We start from the raw sequence: 13,272 nt of genomic DNA, 5'->3' as shown, positions 1-13,272 counted from the left end.
AGTATTACATGTATGAGCAAGTTTTGTAGATTTATATATTCAATGTGTCCCAAGGAAAAGCAGCAAGTTTTCACCTGGAATCTCTTGCAGCTAGCAAACCTTGCCTCAGGTGGGGGTGGGGGGTGGGGGACAGCAGTATTCTCAACAATCTCCAGGCACAACCAGCAGACAGACACTCACTCAGTTATAGCTTGTTTTACACAAGAGCAAAGACCAAAGTTAACTCAAGGAACACTACACACAGACAGATCTATCCAGGCTGGTCCCTCATCCAGTGACACTGGCTGCAGGCCACAAGTTTTATTTACCAAATGATTCAACAGGTTTGAAGTGAGAATCAGTAAATAGAATATCTGATGCACAGTTCAAATGCCCAAGAGGAGAAAGCAGCGAACCCCTGCAGTAATAGAAATGTGAAGCAACAGCAGAATTCACAGCAGCTAACACTGAAACCAGACCTCCAGAGAAAATGCCTTCATGGAGTCAGTCATACAGCATGGAAACAGACCCTTCAGTCCAACTAGCCCCATCTGCCAGTGTTTGTCCCATATCCCTCCAAACCTTTTCTACTCATACCTATTCAAATGTCTTTAAAACATTGCAACCGTCAGTGCACCCATCATTTCCTGTGGGGGCTCATTCCACATTAACTTGTGTAATTAAGTCATCCTTCTCGTTCTTTTTAAAACCTCTCAGCTTAAAAAATGCCCCCTGGTTTTGAACTCTGTCACCTTAGGAAAAATACCTTTGCTATTCCCTTATCTATGCCCTTCATGATTTTATAAACTCCTATAAGGTCACCCCTTAACTTCCTGTGCTCCAGTGAAAAAAGTCCCAGCCTATCTTGACATTGTGTTGCCCTCGAGGCTGGTAATAACCTGCCAGGGTTAGCAGTACGAGGGTAGTTACAGTATGGCTTACACGGTCCCAGACCATTCCACAACCCGGGGATCTTTAGAGGGAAAGTAGAGGAGGGAGAGACAAGCGAGTGTAGTGATGATGCCCTACACACACAGTTCATTTTTCCTCCAGCTTTCTTGTGTTGCAATGACAACCCAAGTTCTCCAATCCAGGCCATCTGGGTACAGTATCAAGTGCCATAAGTGAGAAAATATCAATCTAAGTTCCTGCACTACCAAACCCAGCCAGTCATTTGTCTGTATTCAATAATACTGAATAAACAAAACTGAAGCATTTGCGCTAAACAAAAGTCTCAGTTTAGGTCTCCTTGGGACAGATTGAAAAGGCAATGATCATCAATAGCATGCCACAGGCTCTGAAAGTTAAATCAAAAATATTTTTCTGGGTACAGTAAATCTCACCAGTGAAAGTGAGTGAAATATTAACAGTGTGGGTATGTATAACTCCTCTCTGAGCCAGTGGTCACTGTGAAATATTCACAAGGCTCTGTCTAATACATTACTTTACAATGACAATGGTTGCAGATCAAGCTGACTTAAGGGAGAATCCCCATCACACAGTGTGGAGCTCAGCAAACATGCAGGATTTAGGACTGACAGCTGAGACCTTCCCCTAACATCACAACTGAACCTCCCAGTCCCCCAACTCCATCCCTCCCTCCACAACGTCGCTTCCACATGTTGCTTTAATCCATCCCACTTCAAGTTCATGGTCCTCAAGGCTACAGTGTAGGAGGGGGCCTTTCAGCCTCATTTGCACCAGCTCTCCAATGAGCTTTTCAATTTCTGCCATTCTCGAGCCTTCAAAGTTTGGGAGAAGATTTGTAGCTCAGGTGCTCATTGTTGTGGTTCTGTTCGCATTACCAGAGGAAACATCACAGAAGCGCTTCACAGGAGGCTCCCAAGCACTGAGGATGGCACCTAGAAAGGGGACGAAACGTTTGCAACGCAAACTCCCAGCTCAGCGAACAGAACCACAACATTCTCTAGCCTCCTTCCCATACCCTGCATTTTGTTGCATTTCAGATAATTGTCTGGCTTTCTTTCAAAAGTCCCGACTGGACCTGCCTCTCCCACATTCTCCAGCTTTGCATTCCAGATTGTAACCACCCATTGGATGAACAAGTTTTTGCCGATTCCTTTACATCTGTGCCCTCACCTTCACAAATGGGAACAGTGTTTCCTTATGGTCTGAGAGTCTGGACAGCTCTCAGATCTCCACTCAGCCTTCTCTTCAAGAAGAATAGCCCTGGCACACACGCACACACACACAGAATTTGTACTTGCAGAATCACATTTTATTTTGCTCAAAAACTGCACAAATCATGTTAGATTCTGTAAATTCTTTTTTAGATTAGAACCAGTCTGAACATTGGGGCACAGACAGCCCCACACAGGGCACCTCACACCTTCAGTGCATTATCTGGGCCGACATGACACATATTGTTAAAGTTCATTTAAGAATGTAACTTTAAAAAGTTATTAGATTTACATATATCAGAACTGAAACCAACATGGTCATTCTAACAGATGAGAGACTTAAACAATCCAGGTCCTTTTCAATTACATCAAACTGCAAACCTTTGCTATAAATTCAGTCTTAAGATCTTATACTCCACAACTACCCGATAAAGGAGCAGCATTCCAAATAAACCTGTTGGACTACAACCGGCTGTTGAGTGATTTTTAACTTTGTACAACCCAGTCCAACACAGGCACCTGCAAATCATGAGCAAAGGAGGTATAGTTAGTAAGTTTGCAGATGGAGTGGAGTGTGAAGGAGGCCACCTCAGTACAGTGTGATCTGGATCAGATGGGCCAATGGAGTTTAATTTAGATAGATGTGTGATGCTACATTTTGGAAAGGCAAATTAGGACAGGACTTATCCACTTAATGTTGTGGTTCTGTTTGCCGAGCTGGGAATTTGTGTTGCAGACGTTTCGTCCCCTGTCTAGGTGACATCCTGAATGCTTGGGAGCCTCCTGTGAAGCGCTTCTGTGAAGTTTCCTCCCTCCCTCCAGAGGGTATTGCGTATATGGAATGAGCTGCCAGAGGAAGTGATAGAGGCTGGTACATAGGTACATGAATAGGAATGGTCTGGAGAGATATATAGGACAAATGCTGACAAATGGGACTAGATTAATTTAGGTCTAGATTAAATAATGTCTAGTCGACAGGGACAAATTGGACCGAAGGGTCTGTTCCATGCTATACATCTCTGACTGTCTGCTCATTTCACCAGGTCCGTGTCTTGCTAAAAGTACAACACTGCCTGCCTCAAGTTTACAACGTTGCTAAGTTTTGTTATCAGTTGCAAATATTCAAACTGTGGCCTGTATGCCAAGGTTAATGTACATCAGGAGAAGAAAGGATCCCAACAATGACCCATGAGTAACTTCACTATAAACTCCAGCACAAAGGACAAAGGACATTCATTAACCATTACTCACTGCTTCCGGTCACCCAGCAAATCCATGTTGCTGCTGCCTCTTATTCCAGGAGCATTAACTTTGCTCATTCAGCTGTCATGTAAAATGTCTTTTGGAACTCCTATATACACCACATCAACAACACGGTCTTAATCTACTTTCTTGAATCTTTAAAAATACCACCGATTTAATTAAAAATCAAATTTGCTTAATGCACTCAATGTTGGTTTTCCTTCATTTGAAACATTGCCCTATTACTTCTAGAAAGTTACACCCCATTGAATTAAACAGGCTAGACTGCATTTTGCTTGAAATATCCTAGCAACCTTTTTTGAACAAGGGTATAAGTTTTCAATTCCCAAGTCTTCTTCCATCATCTCTGTATCTAAGGAAGTTATTGCTAGTGCTCCTGTGATTTCCACTTTCACTTCCCTCAATATCCTTGGTTCATGTCCTCCAGTCCTGATGCCTTATCAACTGGAAGGACAGACAACTTATCCAATAACACTACTGAATATCCTATCTTAAATCAATTTTAAAGACTTGTAGCAAGTGAATTAACTCAGCTTTTTTCCACAGCTGGCACTGCACCTTCATCTTTAGCAAGATGCAACTACCTCAGCTCTGCCCATTGCCCTTGTGTAAATCCCCTTTTTTGTCATCAATAAATCAGCCCCACTCCTCCTTTTGCTATTTACATACCTGCAGAAGATTTTGGAATATCCTTATGTTAGCTATCAACCTCTTTCGAGACCCCTTTGTTGCTGTTCTTATTTAAATTTTTTACCTCACCCCTCTGTAGTCAGATTTTCAAACATATTTCCTACCCGACATGTCAGACTTTAGTTCTCTACTTTATCAAGTGTCATTACTCACAGTGCCATAGACTAAATAAAGTATTAGAAAGTATGCTGGCAGAATGGCTCATTTTTAGGCCATCAGACACGATAGACCAGGTAGCCATTGAGTCATTAACATCCTCCAATTTCATGTTAACTCATACATGCTTCATCATTCCAGGAGTGGGAGTTTATTTTCCCTGGCTTTCCCTTTTGATGAAAAATGACTTGAGGAGCAATCTTCAGCTCCAACTACATGGTCCAGATCCATTCTTACCTCATTGAAGTGGTCTTCCCCACAGTTTATTATTTACTACTCATATCTTCCAAACTCTACTCCATCATTCCCCACACTGTTTTCTGATCTATCCCCCCCCCAATACCCCAGTCTGTTTGCTGCACCTCAGTCCTCTCACTATCCCTCCAACCTCACTGCATCTCCAGTCCATTGAGTGCACCAGCCCTTATTGCCCCCCATCATATTACAGCCCCTTTAGGACCCTCAGGACCACCCCATAGCTTCTCATTGACATCCATCCTCCTCACCTCCCTCACCCAGAGCAACAGTTACTCCTTCAATCCCCTCACTGCATTAGCCCGTCCATCAATGACCCAATGCCCTCATTACTCCTGAACCCCCCTCCATCTCCATCCGCACTCTCCCCGCTCCCTCAGGATAACCGCCACAATATCGAGAGTGAGCCTCTTACCCAGAGCCGGAGCGGCCTCCCGGACTCACTGCCACACAGCCACTCCATGCTGCTCAGAGGACTGTCTGAGGCAATCAGGCTCAGAGCCGAATCCCTGGACTACAACACCCGGGCAGCGGAGAATCTGCCTCCCGCTCCCGGGTTTGTTTTATAGTCCGTCCCCGGGAATACGCTCAGCCCCACCCGCACAGGACACGCCCACACACTGGCCCCGCCCCCGGGTCACTCATCCACACAAGACACGCCCTCACACTGGCCCCGCCCCCAGGTCCCTCTCATCCCCACAGGGCACGCCCACACATAGCTCTGGGGCGGAGACAATCTGACCCACAGATTGGCCCTGCCCCCAAATCGCTCTACGCACACAGGTCACGCTCACACGATGGCCCCGGGTCCCGGACCACGCCCACGCGCTCACACAGGCCCCACCCAGATACGGCATGACCCTTCACCCCGCCACCAAGAATGCACCCAGGCCAGACTCGCGCACTGCACTCAATTCCCGCCAAAACACTAGCCCCGCCCACGATACGCGCACTTCGGCTCCGCCCACACACTGACTCCACCCACCCGCACGGTTCCGCCCCCAGACGTTTCGCCCTTCCCACACACCCACGGGCCCAGCCCACACACAGACCCTACCCACAAGACGTCACTCACCAACAACCCCACACACTGACCCCGCCCACGCACGAGAATACCCCGCCCATCTACTGACCCCGCCCACGCACGAGAATACCCCGCCCATCCCCTGACCCCGCCCACGTTGGCCACGCCCCTGTTTGAGGAGGTGGCCAAGCATCACAGTCATGGAGATGGACAGCAGGGAAACAGGCCCTTCAGCCCAACTCCTCCATGCCGACCAGATATTCAAACCTAATCTAGTTCCATTTGCCAGCACCTGGCCCATATCCCTCTAACCCTTTCCTATTCCTATACAGTACTGTACCCATCCAGATGACTTTCAAATGTTTTGGAGGAGCCGGTGTTGAACTGGGGTGGACAAAGATGATAGTCCAACAGGTTTATTTGGAAGCACCAGCTTTCGAAATGCTGCAGTAGGGTTAGGGTTAGCTGGTGCTTCCAAAAAAACCTGCTGGACTATAACTTGGTGTTGTGTGATTTTTAACTTTGTCCATCCTAGTCCAATGCCGGCTTCTCCAAATCATAATCCTGGCAACATACTTGTAAATCTTTTCTGAACCCTTTCAAGTTTCACAATATTCTTCTGAAATGATGGAGACCAGAATTGCGTACGATATTCCAAAAGTGGCCAAACTAATGTCCTGTACAGCTGCAACATGACCTCCCAACTCCTGTACTCACTGCTCTGTCCAATAAAGGAAAGAATACCAAAAGCCTTCTTCACTATCCTATCAACCTGAGGCTCCATTTTCAAGGCACTATGAACCTGCAATCCAAGGTCTCTGTTCACCAACACACCCCAGAACCATTCCGTTAATTGTATAATTCTTGCCCTGATTTGCCTTTCAAACATGCAGCACCTCCCATTTATCTAAATTAAACTCCATCTGCCACTCCTCAGCCCATTGGCCCATCTGATCAAGATCCCGTTGTACTCTGAGGTAACCTCCTCTGCTGTCCACCTCACCTTCAATTTTGGTGTCATGTGCAAATTTACTAACTATATCTCCTACGTTCACATCCAAATCATTTAGATAAATGACAAAAAGCAGACCCATCACTGGTCTTTGTGGCACACCACTGGTCACAGGCCTCCAGTCTGAAAAGCAACCCTCCACCACCACTCTTCTACCTTTGAGCCAATTCTGTATCCAAATAGCTAGTTCTCCCTGTATTCCATGAGATCTAACCTTGCTCACCAGTCTACCATGAGGAACCTTGTCAAACGCCTTATTGAAGTCCATGTAGATCACACCCACTGCTCTGCGCTCATCAATCCTCTTTGCTACTTGTTCAAAAAAACTCAATCAAGTTCGTGAGACATGATTTCCTACACACAAAGCTGTGCTGACTATACCTAATCAAGTCCTTGCCTTTCCAAATACATGTAAATCCTGTCCCTCAGTATTCCCTCCAACAACTTGCCCACTGCTGACGTCAGGCTCACTGGTGTATAAATTCCTGGCTTTACCTTACACCTTTCTTAAACAGTGGCATCACATTAGCCAACATGCAGTCTTCCGGCACCTCACCTGTGACGATTGATGATACGAGTATTTCAGCAAGGGGCTCAGCAATCGCTTCCCACAGAGTTCTGGGGATTTATCCACTTTTATTCGTTTCAAGACATCCAGCACTTCCTCCTGTGTAATATGGACATTTTCAGGATGTCACCATCCTTCTCATTCTATATCTTCCACGTCCTTTTCCACAGTAAGCACATTTAGTCTCGTTTAGTATCTGCCCCATAGACTATAGACCAGTGAGCCTGATGTCGGTGGTGGGCAAGTTGTTGGAGGTGTACCTGAGAACTCTGTGGGAAGCTAGAGAAGTGATTGCTGGGTCTCTTGCTGAGATATTTGTATCATCGATAATCACAGATGAGGTGCTGGAAGACTGTATGTTGGCCAACATGGTGCCACTGGTTAAGAAGGGTGGGAAGGACAACCCAGGGAACGATAAACAAGTGAGCCTGACGTGGGCAAGTTGTTGGAGGGAATCCTGAGGGACAGAATGTACATGTATTTGGAAAGGCAGGGACTGATTAAGGAAAGTCAACATGGTTTTGTGCGTGGGAAATCATGTCTCACAAACTTGATTGAGATTTTTGAAGAAGCAACAAAGAGGATTGATGAGGGTAGAGCAGTAGATGTGATCTATATAGACTTCAGTAAGGCATTCGACAAGGTTCCCCATGGGAGACTGGTGAGCAAGGTTAGATCTCATGGAATACAGGGAGAACTAGCCATTTGGATACAGAACTGGCTCAAAGGTAGAAGTCAGAGGGTGGTGCTGGAGGGTTGCTTTTCAGACTGGAGACCTGTGACCAGTGGAGTGCCACAAGGATCCGTGCTGGGCCCTCCACTTTTTGTCATTTACATAAATGATTTGGATGTGAGCATAAGAGGTACAGTTACTAAGTTTGCAGATGACACCAAAATTGGAGGTTTAGTGGACAGCGAAGAAGGTTACCTCAGATTACAATGGGATCTTGATCAGATGGGCCAATGGGCTGGGAAGTGGCAGATGGAGTTTAATTCAGATAAATGCGAGGTGCTGCATTTTGGGAAAGCAAATCTTAGTAGGACTTATACACTTAATGGTAAGGTCCTAGGGAGTGTTGCTGAATAAAGAGACCTTGGAGTGCTGGTTCATAGCTCCTTGAAAGTGAAGTCACAGGTAAATAGAATAATGAAGAAGGCGTTTGGTATGCTTTCCTTTATTGGTCAGAGTATTGAGTACAGGAGTTGGGAGGTCATGTTGCACCTGTACAGAAGATTGGCTAGGCCATTGTTGGAATATTGCATGGGAAGGATGTTGTGAAACTTGAAAGAGTTCAGAAAAGATTGACAAGGATATTGCCAGAGTCGGAGGATTTGATCTATAGGGAGAGGCTGAACAGGCTGGGGCTGTTTTCCCTGGAGCATCGGAGGCTGAGGGGTGACCTTATAGAGGTTTATAAAATCATGAGGGGCAGGGACAGGATAAATAGACAAAGTCTTTTCCCTGGGGTGGGGGATTCCAGAACTGGAGGGCATAGGTTTAGGGTGAGAGGGGAAAGATATAAAAGAGACAAAAAAAAGAGATAAAAGGGGCAACTTTTTCACTCAGAGGGTGGTACGTGTATGGAATGAGCTGCCAGAGGATGTGGTGGAGGCCGGTACAACTGCAAGATTTGAAAGGCATCTGGATGGGTATATGAATAGGAAGGGTTTAAAGGGATATGGGCCGGGTGCTGGCAGGTGGACTAGATTGGGTTGGGATATCTGGTCGGCATGGACAAGTTGGACCGAAGGGTCTGTTTATGTGCTGTACATCTCTATGACTCTATAATTGCATGACATTGTAAGCTTTTGCTATAAATTCTGTGTCTTATGATCCTGCCCCACTAGTTACCTGATGAAGGAGCAGTGCTCTGAAAGCTAGTGCTTCCACATAAGCCTGTTGGATTATAACTCGGTGGTGGGTGATTTTTAGCAAATGCGTGGGAACACCACCACTTGTAAGTTCCCCTCTAAGCCACCCACCGTCCTGATTTGGAAATATATCACCGTTCCTTAATTATGCAGAATCAGAATCTTGGAATTCCCTCCCTAAGGGGAGTGTGAATCAACCTACAGCGTATGGGATGCTGCAGCACAAGCAGACAGCTCACTGTCACCTTCTCAAGGGCAACTAGGAATGGGCAACACATGTTAGCCAGCTATTAATGCTACCATCCCAAAAGTTGAAGTGAAGATGGCATGGGGCAGGGTGACACTAGGCACATGGACACACATGATGGCCTCAGAACCATAAATTGGTTACTTGATACACAAGATGGCTGCCAGACCACAATATGGAGAGAGACAGCAGTGGAAACACAGATACTACCTGGGAGCACCTGGATGCCAGCACAATGCACTCACAAACGAGTTGTTTAGGTTAAGGTGTGTAGGAGAGACAATACATATGAGTAATGTATAATGCCCACCGAAGTGTCTGGGTCCAGCCAACACCTTTGATGGAAATGCTAATGCTTTGATACGGATTCACTACAAAGTGCTAATAGCCAGGGCTGCAATAATTGTCCTTCTCAGGAAGAGTGATTAGCGCCCATTACTACAGCAATAGACTTCCGTGCAGACATTGAAACTGACAATGTCTGCGCTGAAATTAACAAAGGCCACGCTGGAAATGACAATGACTGCACCGAAATTATCAATGATTCTGCAATGTTTGCAATAAACAAACCACGTTACAAAGACAATAACCTTATTACTAACCTATTTTCTTACAAAATGTAAAAAAATTATCTTGACATGTCGTCTGGGTGGAGAGAATACGCGCAGCTGAGCACTTTGCTGTTGGTGTCTTTCTCTCCCTGGAGCTCCGGTATTTTCTTGTACAATAAACTCTGTCGTTGAACCCGGACTCTGCCTCCGAGGCTGGTGATTTTCCCCACAACGACTGGGTGCTGTGGGCAGGGATCTTATTCCTGGTCCCCTGGTTGAAGGCCACAATCGGGGAGGGCCGGGGTAAGAACCAATTGGTACCTGTAAACGGGAAGACACAGTTTAAAAGGTATAACCAATTGTAATGTTTGCTTTGCTACAGTACTGAATTAAAAAGTTTTTGTGCATGTCTGTGGAGAATAAGTGTTATCTGTATTAACTGTTATAAGAATCTAAAGTCTGGTAGTTTCTCTGGCACAGAGAACAGCCAGGGAATTCCTAGAGGCATGGCATTCATCCACAAACTCCATTAACAGACACATAGACCTGGACCCCATATACAAACCACTACAGCTGAAACTGACACCCGGAAACGGCAAGAAGATCCATCAACAGACACATCAACCTGGACCCCACATACAAACTACTACAGCTGAAACTGACACCCGGAAGCAGCAAGAACAAACCACTATAAATACCGGAAGAAACATCAAAGCAGCGCTTCACAGGAGGCTCCAATAGCACTGATGATGTTCCCTAGCCAGGGAACGAAACGTTTGCAGCAAAAACTTCCAGCTCGGCGAACAGAACCACAACAATGTTATAAGAATCTGCTGCTTGTGCTGAAACAGCCAGAGGACAAGGTACTGCCTGTCTCAAAAACTGGCTGTTTAGAGGGGCAGCCCGGCTGTGTGAAGGTTGGGATTTGAAGTGGGAATTGAGGCACCAAGAACACGAGGAGTTGTGAAGAACAAGTGGCAAAGTCAGGCAACATTAGACTCTGTAGGGGTAAACAATGCAGAGTCCAGTTAGATTTAAGTTAAAAGTTGGGTGCTGTCTGTACTTGTAGTTTCCAATGTGGTGAGGTAGAGGAGCTAATCACTCTGACCAAGAGCCAAACCTCAGTGGAGCGCAAGTTACCAAGGTGGGGAGCGTGGACATTGTGAGTAACCGTGATACCCTGTCAGTCCATAGTAGAACGACAGAACTGGAATAGTTGCAGTGGCCGGGAGGGTAAAGAGTCCCACCGGTAGAGAATACACCGGGCTAGAGGTAGGTTTCTGGGCCTATTGGGAGGTGTTGGGTCAGTAGAGGTGGCCGACAGGGTAGAGGAGTCCCGGTAGAGAGCACATCTTGCTAGGAGACTGCTACGGCTGTACAGACGGTGCTGGGACAGTATTATTGGCCGGGGGTAGAGAAGTAAAAAATGAGGTCTGCAGATGCTGGAGATCACAGCTGCAAATGTGTTGCTGGTCAAAGCACAGCAGGCCAGGCAGCATCTCAGGAATAGAGAATTCGACGTTTCGAGCATAAGCCCTTCATCAGGATGCCTTCCTTGAAGAAGCTCTCTTCCTCCCTCTACAAGGATTTCAGTGAGTCCCTCTCTCACTGTAAGTAAAAAATGAGGTCTGCAGATGCTGGAGATCACAGCTGCAAATGTGTTGCTGGTCAAAGCACAGCAGGCCAGGCAGCATCTCAGGAATAGAGAATTCGACGTTTCGAGCATAAGCCCTTCATCAGGATGCCTTCCTTGAAGAAGCTCTCTTCCTCCCTCTACAAGGATTTCAGTGAGTCCCTCTCTCACTGTAAGTAAAAAATGAGGTCTGCAGATGCTGGAGATCACAGCTGCAAATGTGTTGCTGGTCAAAGCACAGCAGGTTAGGCAGCATCTCAGGAATAGAGAATTCGACGTTTCGAGCATAAGCCCTTCATCAGGAATAAGAGAGAGGTTGGCTCTCTCTCTTATTCCTGATGAAGGGCTTATGCTCGAAACGTCGAATTCTCTATTCCTGAGATGCTGCCTGGCCCGCTGTGCTTTGACCAGCAACACATTTGCAGCGGGGGTAGAGAAGTCCCCACTGGTTAGGAACGCCTTACTGTTGGTGGTATTCGAAGGTACACAATCTGCTAAATGGCAGATCAAAGTTTTAAGGGGGATACTGCAGGTTCCCTTATTGAGAAATACAAGGCAGACAGACAAGTGCTGACAGAGGAAATGAAGAAGCGTGGTTGAGATCCATCCCAGACATTAGCACAACAGAGAGTGTGGATAGATAAACAAAAACGGAATAAAGCTAAAACGATAGGGATAATGTTAGTGCCAGTTAGCCGAATTGAACAAGTGAGTGCCTGCTCGAACAGGTGGAGAAAGGACCAGGAACAAGTTAAAGAGCTGGAGGGTAGAATACAAGAGTTGGAGCAGGAGTTAAGAAGGGAGCACAAACATTCAGACCTGGATTCGCTTCCTCCTGAAAAACTTATCCTCTTGGGAGAGTTTAAGGACAGAGTTGGTTGTGACTCCGATGCCTGGAGAGGAACCAGGACAAACAGGATCTGAAAAGAGATAAACAGGGTGTGAAAATCCAATGTCAATAAGATCCTGGAGCAGAATTACATCATTCGGCCTATCAAGTCTGCCCTGCCATTCAATGATGAATGATGTTTCTCGACTTCATTCTTCTGCCTTCATCTTATAACTATTTTTCCCTTACAAATCAAGAACCAATTTATCTCTATTTTAAATACACTCAACGACTTGACCTCCACATTCCACTGTAGCAACGAGTTCCACAGATTTCCCACCCACTGGCTGAAGAAATTCCTCTTCATCTCAGTTCTAAAGGGTTGTCCCTTCACCCGGAGGCTGTGCCCTCGCGTCCTAGTCTTTCCTACTCATGGAAACATCTTCTCCATGCCCACTCTCTCCAGACCTTTCAGCATTCTGTAAGTTTCAATCAGATACCCCTCATCCTTCTACACTCCATCGCGTACAGACCCAACTATTCCTCAAAAGACAAACCTTTCATCCCCAGGATTACTCTTGTAAAGGTCCTCTGGAACCCGGCCAATGCCAGCAGATCCTCTTTCAATAGAATTTGTTCCTTCGTGATAGCGAGGCAAGGAATAGGGAGAGACATCAGCTGACCACGTGGCTGCAAGGATGGTGCAGGAGGGAGAATTTTGGATAATTGGGGCTCTTTCTGGGGAAGGTGGGATTTGTACAAACAGGACGGTCTTCACTTGAACCAGAAGGGTACTCATATCCTGGGGGGGAAATTTGCTGGTACTATTCGGGTGGGTTTAAACTAGCTCAGCAGGGGGATGGGAACCGAAGGGGTCGTTGCAGTGCACTGAAGGATGAGAGTAAGAATGACAGGGACAGGATTTCAGGGTCACAGGAATATGCTGGCAGACAGTGAAGTGGTTTGAAGTGTGTCTACTTCAACACCATAAGTATCTGAAATAAGGTAGATGCGCTTGCAGCATGGATAGGTACCTGGGACTTCGATGTTGT

The 13,272-nt window shown here is 46.1% G+C and overlaps 1 protein-coding gene across 4 annotated transcripts in view; it reads right to left on the bottom strand.

Annotated features, from left to right (window-relative positions):
* Window positions 1-5,072, bottom strand: part of abcc3 (ATP-binding cassette, sub-family C (CFTR/MRP), member 3) — a 149,636-nt gene extending 144,564 nt beyond the window's left edge. For 3 of the 4 annotated variants that reach the window (XM_060844661.1, XM_060844663.1, XM_060844664.1), the window contains exon 1: window positions 4,900-5,072. In XM_060844661.1, the coding sequence (XP_060700644.1) occupies window positions 4,900-4,947 (48 nt within the window). In that variant the 5' untranslated portion in view covers window positions 4,948-5,072. The remainder of the gene's footprint in view (window positions 1-4,899) is intronic. The other variant, XM_060844662.1, reaches the window with a different exon arrangement.
* Window positions 5,073-13,272: the final 8,200 nt, after the last annotated feature.

This window comes from Hemiscyllium ocellatum, chromosome 25 (assembly GCF_020745735.1).
Source record: "Hemiscyllium ocellatum isolate sHemOce1 chromosome 25, sHemOce1.pat.X.cur, whole genome shotgun sequence".
NCBI lineage: Eukaryota > Metazoa > Chordata > Chondrichthyes > Orectolobiformes > Hemiscylliidae > Hemiscyllium > Hemiscyllium ocellatum.
The sequence above is the reverse complement of the archived record's forward strand: the minus strand, read 5'-3'. Positions and strand labels throughout refer to the sequence as shown.